General features: G+C 41.3%; 1 protein-coding gene across 2 annotated transcripts in view; it reads left to right on the top strand.

Moving 5' to 3' along the window:
• Nucleotides 1-24,592, top strand: part of LOC115153274 (regulator of G-protein signaling 7) — a 108,548-nt gene that overhangs the window by 77,175 nt on the left and 6,781 nt on the right. Inside the window, exons 4-17 of one of the 2 annotated variants that reach the window (XM_029698538.1) lie at nucleotides 5,651-5,701; nucleotides 10,501-10,607; nucleotides 11,009-11,060; nucleotides 12,242-12,306; nucleotides 14,412-14,488; nucleotides 14,687-14,768; nucleotides 15,912-15,986; nucleotides 16,094-16,192; nucleotides 16,369-16,430; nucleotides 16,826-16,936; nucleotides 17,011-17,136; nucleotides 18,654-18,840; nucleotides 19,031-19,120; nucleotides 20,246-20,296. In XM_029698538.1, coding sequence (XP_029554398.1) covers nucleotides 5,651-5,701; nucleotides 10,501-10,607; nucleotides 11,009-11,060; nucleotides 12,242-12,306; nucleotides 14,412-14,488; nucleotides 14,687-14,768; nucleotides 15,912-15,986; nucleotides 16,094-16,192; nucleotides 16,369-16,430; nucleotides 16,826-16,936; nucleotides 17,011-17,136; nucleotides 18,654-18,840; nucleotides 19,031-19,120; nucleotides 20,246-20,296 — 1,235 coding nt within the window. The remainder of the gene's footprint in view (nucleotides 1-5,650; nucleotides 5,702-10,500; nucleotides 10,608-11,008; nucleotides 11,061-12,241; nucleotides 12,307-14,411; nucleotides 14,489-14,686; nucleotides 14,769-15,911; nucleotides 15,987-16,093; nucleotides 16,193-16,368; nucleotides 16,431-16,825; nucleotides 16,937-17,010; nucleotides 17,137-18,653; nucleotides 18,841-19,030; nucleotides 19,121-20,245; nucleotides 20,297-24,592) is intronic. The other variant, XM_029698539.1, reaches the window with a different exon arrangement.

The raw sequence follows: 24,592 nt of genomic DNA, 5'->3' as shown, positions 1-24,592 counted from the left end.
GAAATAGAAATAGAATACTTCCAAGTATTCTGGTAGACTTCACGTGCTGGTGGCGGGATAATTAACCCACTGGATGGGTCAAATATCCATAGACCAACCTTAATAACCCAGCACCAATAACCCAACCTTGCTGTATTTACAGAAAACAACCCAACTATTGACCCAATGCCTGCAACCAAGCAATTGGGTCATCCAAACAACCCAACAGTTTTTTATTCTAATTTCCATCTCAAAGCCATGCATGCAAGACGACTTGACCTGTCTGGTGCACACATATTTCTCTGTCCTTAATTTGATTGAAGGCCTCAAATCTGTATTTTTGCCTTGTAACTGACTCATTCTAGAAAGAGATAAGGAACAACACTTGATCAAGATGAGCTAGCTACTAGTTTAAAGCCATGAAGTATCTAATTTGTTTCGTTTCAAAGAATGAATGTATGGGCTACATTTATGAGAATAATACATGCATTTGCTTACCTTATCAACCTTGAAGATTGTTCATTAATCTGATGACTGTTATTTATCAAATCAACTAACTATGTTTAATTGTTACCTGATTAAATGAATAATGCAACAATTAACTCATTAGGAATTTGGGGCACCACGAAAGCAGTTGTTTAAAGAGTTACCATCTCCTGAATTAAACTCTACAGGACTTTACCTATCACATCCATAAAACTGTCAACGTATTAAATCATAACCTCTTATCATATTATCATTCTGAACAGTCACAACCTCATGCATCTGCTAAAACTCCAGCCTTACTCATGATTCAGTACTATACACGTTTGTTTAACTATTTATTTACTTGCTAACTAAATAATAACACAGAATAAACATACACTTAATACATGAGAAAAAGGTCCCTAACAGACTGACAACATATGTTGTTCACTCTGGAAGATAGCTAGCCAGCCGTGTCGATGGTTCCCATTGGTGATGAGCGTAGTAAGCTACAGTGATTTAAGAAGAGCAGTACAGTAGGATGATTTGAAGAGTAGTAGGATGGTCCCACTTAGATTCACATTTCTAGATATTTGACTTAGAACAGCTGGTCAGTCGTCCCAGTGATTGTCGCCGAGAGGGGAGTTTTCTCCTCTCTCCACCTTGTGTCGATAGTCAGAGTTTGAACCACTTTAAACGCGCAGCTGCAGCCTGGTGATGTTCTGGTCTAGTCTGGGAGGTTAGTTTATCTTCTTCACCTCATGTTGAGATTCAAAGTTCCAACCATTTCAAATGTGTAGCTACCGCCTCACGTCTTTCTGGTCTAATGTTAATCTCTTCTACCATGCCTTTTATGCACTCTGGCCGAAGGGGACGGTTCCATCAGCCTGACACGCTCTCTGACCTCACTCGGGTGCGTGGCTACTTACTGTGCACAGTTTATAGAAGATAGATTTTGTCATAGCTCCTAAAATCACATTCCTTTCTTAACAAAAATACTTGTATCATTTTTCATATTTCATATATAACGTTAAGGATGGAAACTTGACAGAAAAAGGGGATATACTTTCCAAGTTACAGTATTTCCTTTATAACCGTTTTAATGACATCACAAAATAAAAACCAATGTGACATTAGTTTTCTATAGATCATCTCCGACCATTCCCCACATTCTTAGGTTAGAAATATTGTTCCAGAATTCACTTGAACATATTAGAGTTTCATCAGGAAGAATCTTTGTAGACAAAGGAACATTACATGGTTAATACTAGAGAGGGATGCCTTAGATTCCGTTTCCTTTAATTTACAACAGGGTGTGAGTTGTCAAACCGGCCCAGTTCCCTCCTCCCCTCTTCTGTGGGTGAGAGAGGTCTGGTTATTGTCATCCATTGACCCATTCAGATCCTCACAGGACAGTCAGGACAAGATGTTACACTCATTTATCACTCTAAACATGTTTTATGAGTGAGTGCAACACAAACATATTTCCAGGGTGTGATGCATCCTCCTCCCAATACAGCCTCTTCCAACATCAAGGGTAGGGGAAGGGTATCCATCTGCAAAAGTAAAGTTTTCCTTTGATTTCAAATCAACTCATATTGTTGCTAGCTAGCTAGCTACCATAGCTGTTGAACAAGCTAACATGCTACTGAACTGTGACAGTAGCATATTGACTTGCATCTTGGTATTAAAAGACGGCAATGTATTCGCATACAAATATAAGTGTTTGGTCAAATCATTAGTTAGTATGCTACCTATGACCTGAATTGTGCAAAAATATGATAGCTAATGTTAGCTAGCTAAGTGCTAGCCAGTCAGTCAGTGGCACTGACAGATTGAAACTGGTATCAACTAAATGTGAAATTACATTGTGTGTCTGTCTTTATTGATTTGTCGAAGGCATTTGACACCGTGGACCATGCTGTGTTGGTGCAAAGGTTCAAATGTTGTGGAATGACTGGTCATGCTCTAGATTGGTTTAACAATGATCTATTAAATCATACACAATGTGTATTAGAGTTGTACTCAGGTGTTCCCCAAGGTTCTAATTTTGGCCCAATATATCAACATCATGTGGGATTATATTGAAACAGCGGATGTTCATTTTTATGCAGATGATACTGTTCTTTATTCAAGTGGTGGTAGTTTGGGTAAAACAAAATTAATGTTATTTTCAAATGCCAGGCATGTTACTAATCATGTCATTGCTACATTGGATGGACATACATAGAGCAAGTACAAATATTTGTGACTGTGGGTGGATGACAAGCTGAGCTTGACTGTTCATGTGGAGAACTTGATAAGGAAGCTTGCAGCAACAAATTCATTTTTGTAAGGGACTGGCTCAAATTAAGATCCTACATCTGTAACATTTTGGAGAATTAACGTATGATTAGGGGAAGTGCTATCTATAATACTACAGTTGTTCCTGACGGTAGTGTTATACACCAACCCATACTCCTTGACCAACCTCCCTACTTTCGTTTCGGTCTTAAAGATGCACTATGCAGAAAGTGTTTACCGTTAATTAGTTACCGCTAGTCTCCAAAATGGCAAGGTGCCTCAAGCAATGTTTACTTTTTGATTTCATTTTACATTTCCACTTTCCAAGCGTATTCTATTCTGTCCAGTTGTTTTAGCCTATCTTAACTTACATATATTGCCCTGTTGTTCGGCAACACTGATGTACTGCAGATAAGATGTCTCATTGAGTGTTGGCGACTCTTGAGCATTACACTATGCACTGAGTATACAAAACATTAAGAACACCTGCTCATTCCATAACCATAGACTGACCAGGTGAAAGCTATGATCCCTTATTGATGTCACTTGTCTGTGACAAAATACTTCAATCACTGTAGATGAAGGAGAGGAGACAGGTTAAAGAAGGATTTTTAAGACTTGAGACAATTGAGATATGTATTGTGTATGTGTGCCATTCAGAGGGTGAATGGGCAACACAAAATATTTAAGTGCCTTTGAACAGGGTATGGTAGTAGGTGCCAGGCGCATCAGTTTGTGTCAAGAACTGCGACGCTGCTGGGTTTTTCGAGCTCAACAGTTTCCCGTGCGTATCAAGAATGGTCCACCACCCAAAGGACATCCAGCCAACTTGACACAACTGTGGGAAACATTGGAGTCAACATGGGCCAGCATCCCTCTGGAATGCTTTAGACACCTTGTAGAATCCATCCCCCGACGAATTGAGGTTGTTCTGAGGGCACCCAATATTTGGTATAATCAGTGTATATGTATTAAGGTGTCCTCCTTAGCGTTAGTTAGACAGGTTATGCCATGACTGTTCCAGCCACTCTTATCAGGGGTGTAATTTGTATTAATGGGAACAGAGTTAGGTGGTTTCTAATGAGAGAGCTTGGGACTAAGGTTCTATCTGCAAAAAGATGATTCTGAGATAATTGGCTTTAACCTCACTAGGGTAGGGGGCAGCATTCGGAATTTTGGATGAAAAGCGTGTCCAAAGTAAACTGCCTGCTATTCAGGTCCAGAAGCTAGGATATGCATATAATGGTAGATGGTAGAATGGTAGATTTGGATAGAAAACACTCTAAAGTTTCCAAAACTGTTAAAATAATATCAGTGAGTATAACAGAACTGATATGGCAGGCGAAAACCTGAGGAAAATCCTCCAAGAACTGCCTTTATTTTGAAATGCCTGTTTTTCCATTGAAAGCATATCCACCATACAAAGACTTATGACGCAGTTCACGATCTCTATGCCTTCTACAACATGTGGCCAGTCTTTAGGCATTGTTTCAGGCTTTTACTCTGAAAAATTAGGAAGAAACAGCACATTCAATGAGTGGACAGTGGAAATTTCCAGACATGAAGCCAGCGCGCGACCATGAGCGTGCCTTTTGTTGAAATATTATAGATTATTTATGACAAAAACAACTCGAGGACTAATTATAAACATCGTTTGACATGTTTCTACGAACCTTTATGGTACTTTTTGGATTTTTCGTCTGTCTTTTGTGACCACGCTTTGTTCCAATGGAATACTGAACAAAACGCACCAACAAAACAGAGGTTTTTGGACATAAAGAGGGACATTATCGAACAAAACAAACATTTATTGTGAACATGGAATCTTCGGAGTGCAACCATATGAAAAAGGTAAGTGATACATTTTAACACTATTTCTGACTTTTGTTACTTGTCTACTTGGCTGCTAACTGTTTGTAATGATTTGTCTGCTGGGCGCTGTTCTCAGATAATCGCATGGTTTGCTTTCGCCGTAAAGCCTTTTTGAAATCTGACACAGTGGTTGGATTAACAATAAGTTTTTCTTTAAGCTGATGTATAACATTTGTATCTTTTATGTATGTTTATTATGAGAATTTCTGTTTTGTTGAGTTTCACGCTCTGCAATTTCACCACCTGTTGTTTGAGACAGTGTTTTACTGAACAAAACGCGCTAACAAAACAGAGTTTTTTTTATATAAAGAGGGACTTGATTGAACAAAACAAACATTTATTTGGTAACTGGGAGTTTTGTGAGTGTAACCATATGAAGATAATCAAAGGTAAGTGATTAATTTTATCACTATTTCTGACTTTGGTTACTCGTCTACTTGGCTTACTGTTTGTAATGATTTGTCTGCTGGGCTCTGTTTTCAGATAATCGCATGGTTTGCTTTCGCCGTAAAGTATTTTTGAAATCTGACACCGTGGTTGGATTAACAAGAAGTGTATCTTTAAACCCATGTATAACACTTGTATGTTTCATGAATTGTTATAATGAGTATTTCTGTTTTTGAATTTGGCTCTCTGGAATTTCACTGGTTGTTGGCCATGTGGGACAGTAGCGTCCCACAGACCCTAGAGAAGTTAACGTTCTGATTTAAATGGTGTCAGCAATTTTTATCTAGTATTCTTTTGAATTTAACAACATGCATTGGGATATTTAGAGTACTATATAGGTAGAGAACATTGGACAGGACAAGGCTATGTCAATAACTACATTTGGACAAAAATGCAGATAAAACCTTATAGTCCCAAGCTCTCGAATTGCTGTAATAAAAGCATATTTTTTTGGATTGACAATTACCCACTCACAATTGTTCTACCTGAGAGGAATTTACATGTAATAAAGAGGCCGACTCCATTCTATAATTTACATCACTGTGCTAAAAGGTGCTGTACAGTATGCTTTGGGTGTATTTATGTATATTGTTTTCCATTCCAGGTTCTGACATTGTACAGTGGATGATCAAAAACCTGAACATTGAAGATCAAGGTAATATATGCTCATTAGTGTCCTCTTATGTCTTTACTTATGTGACACTAGACATGTGAAAGAGTGAGTTATTTATAGTTATGTTACATACAACACCCTTATTATTGAGAAGTTCCTTCCATGTTTAACATGTCAATGGCTAATTAGAATCATTGTAACATTAGTTGAAAAGTAGCCTAAAGTCAGACTTTGTTTCTCTAAAAGCACAATGCATTCGGTAGCAGTACTTTTTTTAAAGCAATTGATTTGATTATATAACCTAGTAGGTGCCATCATGTTACGTCACGCCACTCGAAGGGAACAACATGTTTCAAAAGGTTGGTCATTATCACTTTGCCATGGAGTGAGAGGAAGGGGGAAGCTTTTCAATGGTGGACAGGCATAACCCCTGTCACTGATTTAGAGGAGAAGGGAAGCCTTTGAGTGCTGGACAGAAAAGAATCGGCCTGTCTTCTCTCCCTCAGGCTCCATACCAGCAAAAGTCTGTTGAAACTCTATTGTATTTCCTCGTCTACCTACCTGTTTTCAAAGCACTCAGTTAACAGCTCCACACAAGGCCTGTTCAATAAGACAAGCACAAAGACCCCTTGCTGTGTGTGTGTGTTTTCCTATGTGTGTACATTCTGGTGCATGCGTTAGTATGGAAGGGTCGATTCACCCGCATTAGTGATTTTATTTTCACTTTTTAAAACAAAGCTGACTCAACAGCACTCCACAAAGTGCGCATGGACCGTGGAGCACTGGAGAACTCTCAAAAGCACTGCAGTCAGGCTGAAATACCTGCGCCTATGCTTCAGCAGAAAACAGGTTCAGACTGAATCTCTGATTCCTTTACTTCAAGAGGAATGATTGAGGAATCTCATTGCACTGTGTCGTCACTCACAAGGTCTGACAAGAGCAGGAAATTGCACAGAAACACATTTAAGCTTGAGAGAATCTTGTTTGAGGTCCCAATGGTCCTGTGAGAAATGTTTTATTACAAATGTTATAGAACACAAAAGTCCCAATACGCTCATTAGAACATTCTAGTACAGAAATTACCTCAAATGAATTATAATTTGCAGGCCAGGGTATTCACGAATGACAGTACAGTACATTTTAATGGCTGAGTCATTGTAAAGACGATTACAGGGCATACGAGTGGAGTCGGGGGTCAAAAAGTCAGATAGCTTTACATTAGCTAGGGAATAACAATTTGAGGACACTCCCCAAGCCAGACACTCATTTCTATTTCAGTTTAAGAAAGGATGTTTTTTATTCTCCTGTTCCATCCTTTTTTTCCCTCTGGAGTTTAGGATATGAATCCGATTAGCCTACAAAGCAGCTATGTACCTCTTGGTTCTAGACACTTTTAACCACAGTTGGTGGATATAAATGCATGCTTTAGGACTTAGGGCTATGTGCTAACAATCCATAAAGTTGTTAAAAGTTATTTTGGGGGGTGACTGGATTCGTCTTTAAGCCTGTTTGATATCCACTGTGTCTGAAGCTCTAACCAGACAGTAATATAGATGAATGTGCAAATCCTCTTTCAGAATTCCTGAATATACAGTATGCAATCTGTGTAGCTTCCCAACAGAAGAGAATATCTGTCTCTTTCTTTCTGTAATTGCTTTATCTATAACAATTTTGCTGTTTTGGTTCAAAACACTGTATCCAAATTGCAGACTAAGAATCTCACACAAGCATACAATGCATAACACCTATCACACACATCCACACACAAATACACTGAAAGGGCACTCACATTTATGAGTAAGCTGAACATACACTACATGACCAAAAGTATGTGGACACTTGCTCGTTGAACATGTCATTCCAAAATCATGGGTATTAATATGGAGTTGGTCCCCCCTTTGCTGCTATAATCACTCTTCTGGGAAGGCTTTCCACTATATGTTGGAACATTGCTGCCGGGGACTTGCTTCAATCCAGCCACAAGAGCATTAGTGAGGTCGGGCACCGATGTTGGGCGATTAGGCCTGTCTTGCAGTCGGCATTCCAATTCATCCCAAAGGTGTTCGATGGGGTTGAGGTCAGTGCTCTGTGCAGGCCAGTCAAATTCTTTCACACGGATCTCAACAAACCATTTCTGTATGGACCGCGCTTTGTGCACGGGGGCATTGTCATGCTGAAACAGGAAAGAGCCTTCCCCAAACCTTTGCCACAAAGTCGGAAGCACAGAATTGTCTAGAATGTTCACTGGAACTAAGGGGCCTAGCCCGACAAAAGGGGCCTAGCCCGACAAAAAGCCCCAGACCATTATTCCTCCTCCACCACACTTTACAGTTGGCACTATACATTGGGGCAGGTAGCGTTTTCCTGGCATCCGCCAAACCCAGATTTGTCCGTCGGACTGCCAGATGGTGAAGCGTGATTCATCGCTCCAGAGTATGCATTTCCACTGCTCCAGAGTCCAATGGCGGCGAGCTTCACACCATTCCAGCTGACGCTTGGCATTGCACATGGTGATCTTAGGCTTGTGTGCGGCTGCACACTCCCGTGTGCGGCTGCACGCTCCCGCCGAACAGTTCTTGTGCTGACGTTGCTTCCAGAGGCAGTTTGGAACTCGGTAGTCAGTGTTGCAACCGAGGACAGACTATTTTTATGCACTACACACTTCAGCACTCTGTGGTCCCGTTCTGTGATCTTGTCTGGCTTACCACTTCGTGACTGAGCCGTTGCTGCTTCTAGACGTTTCCACTTCACAATAACAGCCCTTACAGTTGACCGGGGCAGCTCTAGCAGGGCAGACATTTTATGAACTGACGGTGCCACGTTGAAAGTCACTTAGCTCTTCAGTAAGGCCAATTTACTGCCAATGTTTGTCTATGGAGATTGCATGGCTGTGTACTCAGCAACAGGTGTGGCTGAAATAGCAGAATCCACTAATTTGAAAGGGTGTCCATTTTGTATATATAGTGTATCTTTAAACATTAATGAGTGATCATTTATTAATGCATAGCTGAGTCGTACACATTCTAGATACAGAGAGACATGGTGGAAATAGTGATAAAAATATACTGCTCAAAAAAATAAAGGGAACACTTAAACAACACATCCTAGATCTGAATGAAAGAAATAATCTTATTAAATACTTTTTTCTTTACATAGTTGAATGTGCTGACAACAAAATCACACAAAAATAATCAATGGAAATCCAATTTATCAACCCATGGAGGTCTGGATTTGGAGTCACACTCAAAATTAAAGTGGAAAACCACACTACAGGCTGATCCAACTTTGATGTAATGTCCTTAAAACAAGTAAAAATGAGGCTCAGTAGTGTGTGTGGCCTCCACGTGCCTGTATGACCTCCCTACAACACCTGGGCATGCTCCTGATGAGGTGGCAGGTGGTCTCCTGAGGGATCTCCTCCCAGACCTGGACTAAAGCATCCACCAACTCCTGGACAGTCTGTGGTGCAACGTGGCGTTGGTGGATGGAGCGAGACATGATGTCCCAGATGTGCTCAATTGGATTCAGGTCTGGGGAACGGGCGGGCCAGTCCATAGCATCAATGCCTTCCTCTTGCAGGAACTGCTGACACACTCCAGCCACATGAGGTCTAGCATTGTCTTGCATTAGGAGAAACCCAGGGCCAACCGCACCAGCATATGGTCTCACAAGGGGTCTGAGGATCTCATCTCGGTACCTAATGGCAGTCAGGCTACCTCTGGCGAGCACATGGAGGGCTGTGCGGCCCTCCAAAGAAATGCCACCCCACACCATGACTGACCCACCGCCAAACCGGTCATGCTGGAGGATGTTGCAGGCAGCAGAATGTTCTCCACGGCGTCTCCAGACTCTGTCACGTCTGTCACATGTGCTCAGTGTGAACCTGCTTTCATCTGTGAAGAGCACAGGGCGCCAGTGGCGAATTTGCCAATCTTGGTGTTCTCTGGCAAATGCCAAACGTCCTGCACGGTGTTGGGCTGTAAGCACAACCCCCACCTGTGGACGTCGGGCCCTCATTCCACCCTCATGGAGTCTGTTTCTGACCGTTTGAGCAGACACATGCACATTTGTGGCCTGCTGGAGGTCATTTTGCAGGGCTCTGGCAGTGCTCCTCCTTGCACAAAGGCGGAGGTAGCGGTCCTGCTGCTGGGTTGTTGCCCTCCTACGGCCTCCTCCGCATCTCCTGATGTACTGGCCTGTCTCCTGGTAGCGCCTCCATGCTCTGGACACTACGCTGACAGACACAGCAAACCTTCTTGCCACAGCTCGCATTGATGTGCCATCCTGGATGAGCTGCACTACCTGAGCCACTTGTGTGGGTTGTAGACTCCGTCTCATGCTACCACTAGAGTGAAAGCACCGCCAGCATTCAAAAGTGACCAAAACATCAGCCAGGAAGCATAGGAACTGAGAAGTGGTCTGTGGTCACCACCTGCTGAACCACTCCTTTATTGGGGGTGTCTTGCTTATTGACTATAATTTCCACCTGTTGTCTATTCCATTTGCACAACAGCATGTGAAATTTATTGTCAATCAGTGTTGCTTCCTAAGTGGACAGTTTGATTTCACAGAAGTGTGATTGACTTGGAGTTACATTGTGTTGTTTAAGTGTTCCCTTTATTTTTTTGAGCAGTGTATAATGTGTTTCATTTTACATTAGGCGGGGTAACGGATATGGTATATGAGGTCAGAATTACCTTTGAGGCCGTCCCTAAAGTTACTATGCTGACCTCATATGCCATACCCCGGTGGAGGAGGGAAGTGGGATGTTTTAAAGGGGACAATGGGAATATTAGGGGTGTTGTTGTGGAAAATTATATGATGTTGTTTGTGTTGTCCAGTGGAGGCCCTTCACCTAGGGACCCTGATGGCTGCCCATGGCTACTTCTTCCCTATCTCAGACCACGTACTCACACTCAAAGACGACGGCACTTTCTACAGGTTTCAGGTACAGTGAATTCATAGGCTGTATGGCTCTTATATGGACTATAATGTACTCCTTCTTTATCTCATCCAATCCATATCAGACCACACAGGGAGGACTCAATCCATATGTCTTTGTTGAGTGCTATATCTTTTACACTTAATCCATTTATATTGCTAGATGTTTTACCGAGGCAACTAAAGTGCCTCGCTCAAGGGCCTAATGGGAATTTTAGCCAGGCATCTCAGTTCTTAGATCAAGGCGTCTCAATTCTTAGATCAGTTCTTAGATAAATGTGTCTCAGTTCTTAGATCAGTTCTTAGATAAAGGTGTCTCAGTTCTTAGATCAGTTCTTAGATAAAGGTGTCTCAGTTCTTTAGCTGCCTTGTCCCTCACTCTTTTCTTCTTATAATCGCTCTTCTCAGACCCCCTACTTCTGGCCATCAAACTGCTGGGAGCCAGAAAATACAGACTATGGTAAGAGCCTTAGCAGAAGTGAATAGTATTACACAATGGAAGGCTGTATAGTGCATTGAATGTAACCATATATAGATAAAATAGATTTTGGGCTACTTTCAATCCGTAGCACGGAAGATCCGCCTTAAAGCGTGATTGGAATTAAAATAGTATTTTCGATTGAGCCGTCATATGCAGCGTTTAACATCAATGTACTCAGTCCCCGCAAACACAGGAACATTGCTTTTAAATTTCAATTGCGCTATAGCATGGATCTTCAACGCTTTGGATTGAATCGAGGCACACATTTGTATAGCATCTGACATGCTATACATTGTAGCCCAATGCTCCGGCTTAGCAGAAGAAAACAGAACCATAAATGGTGGTTTAATGGAAAAGATAAGGTTATGTTAATTTGAGTCTAATTTTGTATGTGAGTTGCAAGAACCACACCAGCCATATAGATAGCCATTTGCATCCCCAATGCAGCTCTTTGATTCATCCCTATTGTGTTGTTGAAGTGCTGACTACATGGAGGGAAATGGAGATGGGGGAAAGGGTTGATCAGGCGAGGGAGATGTTTGATTGTGTAAACCGATAAAAAAGGAAATAAAGGTGAGTTTATTAAACACCTGTAGCGCATAGCTAACACCAAGCACATTCATTTCCTCTCCTTTTGTGTTGGGGTAGGAAGGCTAATGAATGAAATGGGAATAGCCGTAGCATTAGGGAACCTCTAATTACTTTGTAGTAGACAACAGACTGGCATGATTGACACTTTCTAATGAATACACATACAGGGGTAATGGAATAATGGAATCTCTACAGATGGTCAGTGTAGAGAGGGATAGAGGGTTGGAGTAATAGTGATGGAATGGGAGGGAAGGTGTTTCCATCCAAGTCCCTGTTCAATTTCACAGACGTGCTATGGTTATTGACCTGTGTAATTTACAGGCTAGTTTAGATTGGCCATTGAGTGGTTTCGGTAAACAGGTTAGGACCAGTTAAGGATTTTGTTAAGGCGCATTAACAAGCCACATTGTACTCTGGTCATAGGGAATTACTTTCCCACAGGCATCTCAATGTTGTGGCCTAGTCTGCAGCTGTTGCAGGAAGGGTTTGGCAAGTAACACTTGATCAACAGCCAGCATTGGTCAACAGTAGTTTTCTCTGTTTTCTGATATGTTTGTTCTGTCTCTCAGCTGTTTACCTGTGCAAAAGAACAATGCAAAACAAAGCTCGTCTGGAGCTAGCAGATTATGAGGCGGTAAGAGTTCTTCTCTGTTCATATCGTAATTCTCTCTTTATTATGTTAGCAGTAGAGTAATTAATATTGATATCAGCCTGATTTGTATCCTCACAGCGAATGCCTTTTGTTCTGTTGGTATTATTGTGTTATTGAATTACAGTGCCTTGCAAAAGTATTCATCCCCCTTGGCTTTTTTCCTATTTTGTTGCATCACAACCTGAATTTTAAATAGATTTTTATTTGGATTTCATGTAATGGACATACACAAAATAGTCCAAATTGGTGAAGTGAAATGGAAAAAAGAACTTGTTTCAAAAAATTAAAAAAAATTAAAAACGGAAAAGTGGTTTGTGCATATGTATTCACCCCCTTTGCTATGAAGCCCCTAAATAAGATCTGCTGCAACCAACTACCTTCAGAATTCACATGATTGCACACAGGTGGACTTTATTTAAGTGTCACATGATCTGTCTCATGATCTCAGTATGTATAAACATGTTCTGTATGGCCTGAGTGTCTGCAACACCACTAAGCAAGGGGCACCACCAAGCAAGCAGCACCACGAAGACCAAGGATCTCTCCAAACAGGTCAAGGACAAAGTTGTGGAGAAGTACATATCAGGGTTGGTTATAAAAAAATATCAGAAACTTTGAACATCTGTCGTGGAAAATTGCAAGATTATGTTATAATGCTTGTATTGTAATATAAGGCTTGTAATATTTGACAGAATAGAGTATTCTGTTAACTATTGTGTGTGTGTTCTACTGAGGATGGGCCTCTATGAGATAGCACTGACAGAGGAGATTTACGTTGTCTTTGGGTAATAATGCCTAAAAGAGCATTCCAGAGGACATGAGCTAATGGTTCTGTTCTATACCGTACCAGGGAGAGACGGTTCCAGTTTGGAGTAGGAGGACCAGACACTGGTCTATACAATGAACACTGTTGACATAGCAGTTGCTGTCTGCTATGTTTTATAGATATCTTTCATACATATCTTAACCTTGTGACCATTCTATGTATCTGTGGTTCGTCATGTACGTTGAAAGGGGTGTATCTTGGCTATAAAAGATCGTTGTACTTTTGTGTAGACACTTTTCAATGGTTCATTAGAGATAGCGCATCATTGAAAGTCAAAGTGCTTTTGCAAAAGCTCTTAATTATTAAAGATATAGTTTAAGTATCACTCTGACTGGTGTGTGAAGTTTGTAACTCTCCTCATTTGGTAATGCAGAAATTAGCCACCACACATCCCACAGAGCACCATTAAATCCATTATTAAAAAAATTGAAAGAATATGGCACCCCAATAAACCTGCCAAGAGAGGGCCTCCCACTAAAACTCACGGACCAGGCAAGAAGGGCATTAATCAGAGAGGCAACAAAGAGACCAAAATAACCCTGAAGGAGCTGTAAAGCTCCACAGTGGAGATTGGAGTATCTGTCCATAGGACCACATTAAGCCGTACACTCCACAGAGCTGGGCTTTACGGAAGAGTGGCCAGAAAAAAGCCATTGTTTAAAGAAAAAAATAAGCAAGCACGTTTGGTGTTCACCAAAAGGCATGTGGGAGACTCCCCAAACATATGGAAGAAGATACTCTGGTCAGATGAGACTAAAATTGAGCTTTTTGGCCATCAAGGAAAACGCTATGTCTGGTGCAAACCCTACACCTCTCATCAACCCGAGAATACCATATTTTTCATTGGCAGGGAGTGGGAAACTGGTCAGAATTGAAGGAATGATGGATGGCGCTAAATACAGGGAAATTCTTGAGGGAAACCTGTTTCAGTCTTACAGAGATTTGAGACTGGGACGGAGGTTCATGTGGCTCTACAAAGTATTGACTTTTTTTTGGGGGGGGGGGGTGAATAGTTATGCACGCTCAGGTTTTCAGTTTTTTGGTCTTATTTCTTGTTTGTTTCACAATAGAAAATATTTTGCATTTTCAAAGTGGTAGGCATGTTGTGTAAATAAAATGATACAAACCCCCCCCCAAAAATACATTTTAATTCCAAGTTGTAAGGCAACAAAATAGGAAAAATGCCAAGGGGGTGAATACTTTCGCAAGCTGAGTGTCATGGGATAACTGTCTGGATTTTTTATGCTTATTGTTGATTCAGGAGAGCTTAGCGAGGCTACAGAGAGCATTTGCCAGAAAATGGGAGTTCATATTTATGCAAGCAGAAGCACAAGCAAAGTAAGTTTCCAAATGAAACAAATGTAGTACTGTATGCGTTGATATGCCCTCATCTCTAACTACCACTTCTCATCAGTTTCCTAATAACACCACATTTTAGGCCAGGGGAAGTGGCAAAGAAAAAACAGTAATAATTACACAAAATATGTTTATGTAAAATACCAAAAAAGTAATTGCCTGTACTGTGTATCTCCTCAGAGTTGACAAGAAAAGGGATAAGATTGAGAGGAAAATTCTTGATAGTCAAGAAAGAGCATTTTGGGATGTGCACAGACCTGTGGTGAGTTTATTGTGCTTTTAAAATCTCATGCTACAAGAGTCACATTATATCCATAACATAACATCTAGCTACAGTATTTGGGCAAATTTTCCACTGCAGTTTTCAGTTAACTGGAGGCTAAGTGCTCAAATTAAATCCATATCGCTGAAGTTCAGCTTTGTAGCATAATTCAAATTTTAATTTAATTTCCGATTGAGCCGCGTTTCCTGTGAATGCAGTCTCTGCAAACACGGGAACATTGCCTTTAAATTTAAATCGCGCTATAGCGCTGAACTTCCACGATAGGTATTGAATCGAGTAAACTTAGTATTCCTTTGTGCAATATTGTTGTCGTTTGTCATGCATACATGTTTACAAATATTAATTATCAAAAACCTAAGTTGTTCTTATCTTAGAGATTGTATTAATTGGCATGGATTTTTTAATTCGATGTTTTTTAGAAAATGACAAAGAACGTAACCTGTGATTTTTTCAGTCTACAAAGTAATTTCCTTCACCGTTCAGTGTGAATAATGTAATGGATTTGGATAATAGTCAAATTTTCAGAGCTTGGTAAAGGCAGAGATTTTTTCTTTCTTCTTTGTCTGCCGTAATATCTAAATGTTATTACTGTACTGTCAATTCCTCCCCCCCCAAAATGAACGTAGAGCTCTCCAGTGGTTTGTATAACCTCATCATCCATTCAGACACATATCCTTCTTAGCATTAGCTTCCACTCGGGAATGGAGCTGCTTCTCCAGCCATGAGCTTAATTGGAAAATAACAGGATTCATTTATGCATTCTCGGAGCATTATAATCAGGTTCCTTTCTGATTTCACAGCAGCCTCATCAAACCACTTAACCTCCGTGATCATGGAGGATGCCTTGATTGTACCCTTTGTTTAACCATGCAGGACGTACTGTACCAATCAGTGATACATCGATTGTTTCAAATTTTTGTTAGAATTTTTACATTAATATTTCACAAGACCATGTTTGACTGCGCATGTAGCAAATTGCTATAGAAAAATGTGGCTATGGTTTGCTGGGTTCACTAAACAGTCCTACCTGAGCTGCTAGTGAATCAATAAGAAGAAGCAGAGAATACTCTCTGAAGGTATTTATTTTATTCATTTATACTGCACATTTTTGTTGTTCTCCAGCCCGGATGTGTAAACACAACAGAAGTTGACATAAAGAAGTCCTCCAGAATGAAAAACCCTCACAAGACAAGAAAGGTTAGAGTGTCTGATAAATCCATTACCTCTGAATAACAGGTCAGCTGAAAACACTGTTATTCGAGTTTGACTTTGGTGGGTTCTGTTTGATTGTCTCTCTGCCTCAGTCTGTATATGGGCCTCAGAATGATGTGCGCACCCACAGCCCCACCCACACCCCTGCCCCAGAGGCCAAGCCGGCCACAGAGGAGGAGCTACAGGACCAGGTAATGTAGGGAGTGCTGGACTGCCTGGTTGGTTTTCTCTTGCATTGCAAGAATGTATGTTTGGAAGGAAAATGTTCTTTCCAAACATACACTTATGATGGCAAGACTGTTACTGTCTTGTCAGTTTGACCAGTTCCCAGATATTCACAAAATATTATTTCCCCTTGTTGTTCCAGATCACTTATTGGGGAGGGCAATTAGACAGACATCGACTGAAAATGTCCAAAGTGGCCGAGAGGTGAGCTAAGTTCTCCTTCTCTTCACCCCCCCATTGATCCATTGTTGAACTCTTTAATGTTTATTGTAGCCAGTAATTAAGAGCTTAGACAACCTTGAAAAGGGTTTAGTCCAAACAATACCCGGATGTGTATCATCAGCACTAAGACTATTTGTCATTTCCTGTGCCGTAACACTGAACAGAGTGTAGATTCCCATCCTTAGTTGCCTGGGTTACTCACTATTGTGTTAGAGTAAATATGCTAGATTACTTCACTTCCTGCTATCTTCAAAGGTCAAATACTGTATAGAACTGCTCTTAGCCATATCCTGAGTTCCCCAGGCGGCATGATACATTGTTACCTTTGCTGTCCACTTTACCTGACTGAACTGAATAGTTTGCTTTCTTTCTCCCAGTTTGTTGGCCTATACAGAGCAATATGTGGAATATGACCCCTTCATCACGCCAACCGACCCCTCCAACCCCTGGATCTCAGACGACACCACTGTGTGGGAGCTGGAGGCCAGGTGTGTCTTCTTGGACTGTCTTTTTGGATTCCCTCTATACACTGTGGTGTCTGATTGCGTGTGTCTCTCCCCAGTAAGGAGCCAGGTCAGCAGAGGGTGAAAAGGTGGGCGTTCGGAATCAATGAGGTTCTCAAGGATCAGGTGGGGAGGGAGCAGTTCCTCAAGTTCTTGGAGTCTGAGTTTAGCTCAGAGAACCTGAGGTAGGGGATGCAGTACATACACATACACATACACATAACACACATGTACGCACGTATGCCCCCACATTCATACACTCACTTCCTTTCTTCCACACAATCATAACGTATCCTAACATAAACATTCACGTTACCTGTACTCCCTCTGCTGGTACTTCTCTGAACTGTTTTGCCCAGGGGTAATCTTTAGGTCAATCTGGTAATGTAACTAAGTGAGAGTCGATATTATCTAACTGAGGGAGAGTCAGAGGTGAAATTTTACATCTAATCCGTCACATTAATTACCCTATAATTAGATAGATGTGTTATCACCAGCAAAGGACATAACTGAGTATTGAAAATGAATTCAAATACAGTTGAAGTCGGAAGTTTACATGCACTTAGGTTGGAGTCATTAAAACTCGTTTTTCATCCACTCCACAAATTTCTTGTACACAAACTATAGTTTTGGCAAGTCAGTTAGGACATCTACTTTGTGCATGACACAAGTCATTTTTCCAACAATTGCTTACAGACAGATTATTTCACTTAAAACTCACTGTATCACAATTCCAGCTTCTAAAGCCATGACATCATTTTCTGGAATTTTCCAAGCTGTTTAAAGGCACAATCAATTTAGTGAATGTAAACTTCTGACCCACTGGAATTGTGATACAGTGAATTATAAGTGAAATAATCTGTCTGTAATCAATTTTTGGAAAAATGACTTGTGTCATGCACAAAGTAGATGTCCTAACCGCCTTGCCAAAACTATAGTTTGTTAACAAGAAATGTGTGGAGTGGTTGAAAAACAAATTTTAATGACTCCAACCTAAGTGTATATATGTTTCCGACTTCAACTGTATGCCTGTTACTTGAACTCTGTGAAGCATTTATTTGGCTGCAATTTCTGAGGCTGGTAACTCTAATTAACTTATCCTCTGCAGCACAGGTAACTCTGGGTCGTCCTTTCCTGTGGCGGTCCTCATGAGAGCCAGTTTCATCATAACGCTTGATGGTTTTTGCAACTGTACTTGAAGAAACTTTCAAAGTTCTTGAAATTTTCCAGATTGACTGACCTTCATGTCTTAAAGTAATGATGTGCTGTCGTTCCTCTTTGCTTATTTGAGCTGTTCTTGCCATAATATGGACTTGGTCACTTACCAAATAGGGCTATCTTCTGTACACCACTCCTACCTTGTCACAAAACAACTGATTGGCTCAAACGCACTAACAAGGAAAGAAATTCCACAAATTGACTTTTAATGAGACATACCTGTTAATTGAAATGCATTCCAGGTGACTACCTCATGATGCTGGTTGAGAGAATACCAAGAGTGTGCAAAGCTGTCATCAAGGCATACTACATGATTTCATATGTGTTATTTCATAGTGTTGATGTCTTCACTATTATTCTACAATGTAGAAAATAGTAAAAATAAAGAAAAACCCTTGAATGAGTGTCCAAACTTTTGACTGGTACTGTATATAAATTATATATATATTTTTTACACTCTCACCCCGTGTGTTGTGTCTTGCAGGTTCTGGCTAGCGGTCCAGGAGGTGAAGAAGAGGCCAATCCGGGAGGTCCCGACCCGGGTTCAGGAGATCTGGCAGGAGTTCCTGGCCTCTGGAGCTCCCAGTGCCATCAACGTTGATTCTAAGAGCTACGACAAGACCACCCAGAATGTCAAGGACCCTGGACGCTATGCCTTTGAAGACGCACAGGTAACTCTATAATAATATGTCAGTGAACTTTAGGGTAAACATAGGCAAGTTACTGGCGTATGTATTAGCTGGATAAGCTACTGTACTGTTCAGTCCATTCATCAGAACAGAAAGTATTCTGGAACGTTGAATCGTATCAAGGGTTCTTACTACGTGACCTGTGGTTGAACCATTTCCTTGTGGTTGACAGGATCACATCTTCAAGCTGATGAAGAGTGACTCCTATAGCCGCTTCATCCGTTCCAGTGCCTATCAGGAGCTGTTACAGGCCAAGAAGAAGGTAAGGTCTTCAAAGCCTTAACCTGCCAGGCTGTCTGCCCTGCTCTTCTCTGCCTGGGGCCTGGAATAATGACATTGGTGCCTCCAGCAGTGAAGGAATTACTAGCAGCATTTGCACATGCCAAGATAATGCCTCATAAGTCGTTGACCTGTAAGGCTGGTTGTGATGATGGGGAAATTAAAATTATAGTTCCTTCATGATTTTCTATGATTTGCAAAATGTGGCTTATCAACATGGTCTCAGAGCCAAGCATATTATATGTAAAAAAATCTGTGCCGATCCATGTAGTATGATATGTTACTTTACTTTAGGTTACATAACATTGGCCTACCAATGTAATAGCGGTCATACAATATAATACGAATTGTAGGAAGTATAGTATCCTATGTCTTGACCTGTTTAGTATGATATATTACGTTTGACTGCTTTAGTATGATATATTATGTTAGACTGCTTTAGTATGAAATATTACTTTCGACTGCTTTAGTATTTTATATTACGTTCGACTGCTTTAAATGATATATTACATTTGACTGCCTTAGTATGATGTGCTACGTTAGGTTAGGGGTTAAGGTTCGGGTTAAGAGTTAAGTTAAAGGGTGAGGGTTAGTGGAAGGGTTAGCTAACATGCTAAGTTGTTTTAAATAACTAAAAAGTACTAAGTAGTTGCAAAGTTGCTAAAATGCTAAAGTTGTCCGTGATGAGATTTGAACACACAACCTTTAGGTTGCTAGTCGTTTGCATTATATGCCTACCCATCCACCCTGACCAACTGTCAACCCAAAAGTAACAGATCATACCAATTTGAATATCCCAGATTAAGGTAGGCGAATGTAATGTTACCTAACGTAACGTAATATATCATAATAAAATGGAGTGGCACGGATTTCTGTAAAATATTTTGCTCTGAGACCAGTCTGGGCTTATGGTTTGTGTTATGTTAAGTATCATTGTATAATTCTCATCATAAATACATCAGCATATCCTTATATTTGCTATTATTTTTCAAAGGGACTCTCCTCACAGATTATTTTGTTTCCTTCACTTTTCAGTTTCAGCTCTGTCTTTCTTTTCTGTCTTTCCCTTTATTTTTGTTTCTTTTCTCATAATGTTTTGGTTAAGTAGGGTGGCATTCAGGACCGCAGAACTTCATTTGAGAAATTCACTCAAAATGTGGTAAGAGGACATGACTTTTTCTGGTCGACCAACGGGCCTGTTCAGATTAAGCTCCCTCCTTCCCTCCTTCACCTCTGGGCCCTGTCATGGACACTGACATATTGACGTTTCATGACCATCTTTTTCAGGACCTTGTCAATATTTACCTCTCCTTTCCATCCCTTTGTACTTTTATGTTGCAATTATATTGCCAAGTATTTTTTTCTAAGGCCTAGATTCAATCAGGTCCAGCGTTAACCGGCGATAGCCGACACCCGCTTATCTGATGGTTTAGCAAATCGGTGAGCAGCTGCTCTTGATCATTGGCACGAGCCACACACGTTTCACTCACATTAGAAGTTCATAGTGAGAAAGTGTAAGCTATTTAGAAATAATGATGCTCGGGTCACGTGATGCAGCGAAGCTAGGAAGAAGCGTGACCAAGGGCTCCCGAAAAATCTTCAACAAACTAATCCTAAAACTTGATAACTTCACCCATACTGATTACCACATTGTAGCCAAGAGTAGTGATATGCCTACCAGACAAAAAAAAGGCAACGGAAGAACTGAAACAGACCAAGAAATGATGGAGAAAGAACCTCTGACCATGGCCTTCTCGGAAACCCAAGATGGCACCATGACACCTCAGGAAGAAGCTAGGCTAGCTCACATCCTCAAAGTGATCAAAGAAGGCAATGACTTCCTTACAACACAATATAACTTGAATACGACTGAGTTCAGTTGCTCCATCTCAGCACAGTTGGCTGAAATAAAAAACTCCATCTCAGGTTTGGCAATGACTATCAGCACGCTAGGATCACGAATGGAAGAAGCTGAAGAGTGCATCAGCAATGCTGAGGACAGGCTAGACGGAATGGGGACAGAACTACAGAAACTGCGCAAAAACAACGAATACCTGATGAATAAGGTTGACCATTTGGAAAACTACAGTAGGCGAAGCAACATTAGAATTATCGGCCTCCTTGAGGGCAGCGAGGGGACAGACGCCATTGATTTCTCCGCTGCCATTATCCCCACCCTACTTGGCAAAGAACAATTTGCTGATCCCTGGTTGTCGAATGGGCACACAGGTCACTCGCCCATCACCTAATCAGAACCCACGACCCCGCAGACAAACACTTCAAGGAGAAAGGAGTGATGCTGCACAACAAGGAGGCAATTAAATTCTTTCCAGACATGAGTCCCAAGATGGTCAAACACAGGAAGGAATTTGACCAGGTGAAAAAATAACTTACCTCCAAGAACATTCCCTTTGCGCTGCTTCAACATGCAACAATGAGAATCATCCATGGCGGGCAGAGAAGATTCTTCAAAACGCCCAAAGAAGTCGCAACATTTCTCTGCGGACTGCAGGCGACCGGCTCAGGACATTGTTGATTGGTTAGCGGACTGGGTTAATTTTACTTCTAGCTGGGCTGTGTCCCACTAGCCTGCCTTATTACTTGCATAACCGGTAGGACTGCTTACTGACAGATCAATGAGCTAAGATCCCAATATCCATGGAAACAAACTATTTGTTTTTACCAGAGTGACATTGTTTTTAAGTTGTTATTTGGGACAGGCATGGTCCTCAGAGGCATCAAAATGATATGTAGACTATTTTATATGGCTAAGCCATGATGTCTTATATATGTATTTTGCATTCTGTCATAGTAGGTGTGTTGAGATCAGAACTCCCGTTATTGGTTTGGTTTTGACTTGCATCATATAAGCATGGGTGAAGAATTCTCAATTTTTGTTAATTTACTGGGCTCGAACTCCAGGTTCAAGTTCACGTTTGTCTTCATGTTAGAAATTGAATTTAGGAATAGTGACGCTGGGAGCGTAGCTCCATTACAGTTGGGATTTGTGCAGGGTGTATTCAAGAACAGCACTGGGGGGAGGATGGAAATTGTTTTGTACTGTTTTGTGAGAGACCTTCGCTTTATAATATGTGTTTGACTACAGGCCCACCAAAATAGGCAATAGAATATTTTACACTTACTCCTGACATTTGCATTCTTTTTTTGAGTGAACAATATGGTTAAGATAGTAAATCATACATCATTAAATGTTAATGGACTGAACAGACCTGTTAAACGAAAACGAGTCCTTATGTAGTTGAAAAAGCTAAAGACTGATGTTGCATTTCTACAAGAAACACAGCAGGGGGCAGAACATAAAAAGTTAGCTTCATAAAACACAAAGACACAGGGAGTAGCTGTGTTGATTAATAAGAATGTACCCTTCTGTGTAATGAAAACAATTATTGATCCCTGGGACGTTATGTAGCAGACCACCGTAGTCCCTGTGCCCAAGGAAGCGAAGGTAACCTGCCTAAATGATTACCGCCCCGTAGCACTCATGTTGGTAGACATGAAGTGCTTTGAAAGGCTGGTCATGGCTCACATCAACAGCATCCTCCCTGATACCCTAGACCCACTCCAATTCGCATACCACCCCAACAGATCCACAGATGATGCAATCTCAATCACACTCCACACTGCCCTTTCCCACCTGGACAAAAGGAACACCTATCTAACAACGCTGTTCATTGACTACAGCTCAGCGTTCAACACCATAGTGCCCACGAAGCTCATCACTAAGCTAAGGACCCTGGGACTAAACACCTCCCTCTGCAACTGGATCCTGGACTTCCTGACGGGCCGCCCCCAGGTGGTAAGGGTAGGCAACAACACGTCTGCCACGCTGATCCTCAACACTGGGACCCTGAGGGGTGTGTACTTAGTTCACTCCTGTACTCCCTGTTCACTCACGACTGCATGGCCAAACACGACTCCAACACTATCATTAAGTTTGCTGATGACACAACAGTAGTATGCCTGATCACCGACAATGATAAGACAGCCTATAAGGAGGAGGTCAGAGAACTGGCAGTTGTGGTGCCAGGACAACAACCTCTCCCTCAATGTGAGCAAGACAAAGGAGCTGATCGTGGACTACAGGAAATTGTAGGGCCGAACAGGCCCCATAAACATCAACGGGGTTGTAGTGGAGCGGTTGAGAGATTCAAGTTCCTTTGTGTCCACATCACCAACAAACTATCATGGTCCAAACATACCAAGACAGTCGTGAAGAGGGCACGACAAAACCTTTCCCCCCTCAGGAGACTGAAAAGATTTGGCATGGGTCCCCAATTCCTCAAAGTTCTTCATCTGCTCCATTGAGAGCATCCTGACCGGTTGCATCACCGCCTGGTATGGCAACTGCTCGGTATCTGATCGTAAGGCGCTACAGAGGGTAGTACATACAGCCCAGTACATCACTGGGGCCAAGCTTCCTGCCATCCAGGACCTATATAACAGGCGGTGTCAGAGAAAAGCCCATACTATTGTCAGAGTCTCCAGTCACCCAAGTCATAGACTGTTTTCTCTGCTATCGCATGGCAAGCAGTACCGGAGCACCAAGTCAAGGACTAAAAGGCTCCTTAACAGCTTCTATCCCCAAGCCATAAGACTCAAATGGCCACCAGACTATTACATTGACCCCCCCCCCCCCCCATTTATTTTGTACTGTACACTGCTGCTACTCGCTGTTGATCTATGCATAGTCACTTCACCCCTACCTAAATGTACAAATTACCTCAACTAACCTGTGCCCCGGCACACTGACTCGGTACCGGTACCCCTGTATATAGCCTCCTTATTGTTATGTTATTGTGTTACTTTTTATAAATGTTTTATAATTTTTTTTACTTTAGTTAATTTGGTAAATATTTTCTTAACTCTGCTTGAACTGTTTGTTAAGGGTTTGTAAGTAAGCATTTCACGGTAAGGTTTGATTCCTCAAGGTACAGGAATTTCACTATTAGTTGGGGGCAACTTACATTTTTGTCTGGATCCGATTATGGATAGATCCTCAATTAAATCTACCTCACTGATTAAGTCAGCCAAATGCACTCTATCATTTATGAAAGACTTACATTTGAAAGACACATGGAGACAGCTCCATCCCCAAGACAGGGATTACTCATTCTACTCCATTCCACTCCTATTTTCTCCTTTCAGCACAGGTAACCCATAGAGTTAATTCTCCCCTCACACTTTCTGTTTGGATGCCGGATGGAGATCAAGGGACCTAATAGATGGTGCCTAAACCCAATTCTTTTGAAACATGCAGAATTTTGTCAATTTATCAGAGACCAAATGCAATTTTTTTGTGAAACAAACTACCTGTCCTCTCCCAATAGTTTTGTACTCTGGGATACATTAAAGGCCTTACTTAGGGGTCAAATAGTTTCCTATACCAAAGGTCTGAAAAAGAAAGGCACTGCTGAATTGAATTAATTAGTGAATT

The sequence above is a fragment of the Salmo trutta genome, chromosome 18 (assembly GCF_901001165.1).
Source record: "Salmo trutta chromosome 18, fSalTru1.1, whole genome shotgun sequence".
In the NCBI taxonomy this organism is placed as follows: domain Eukaryota; kingdom Metazoa; phylum Chordata; class Actinopteri; order Salmoniformes; family Salmonidae; genus Salmo; species Salmo trutta.
This window is presented reverse-complemented; position numbering and strand designations above follow the sequence as displayed.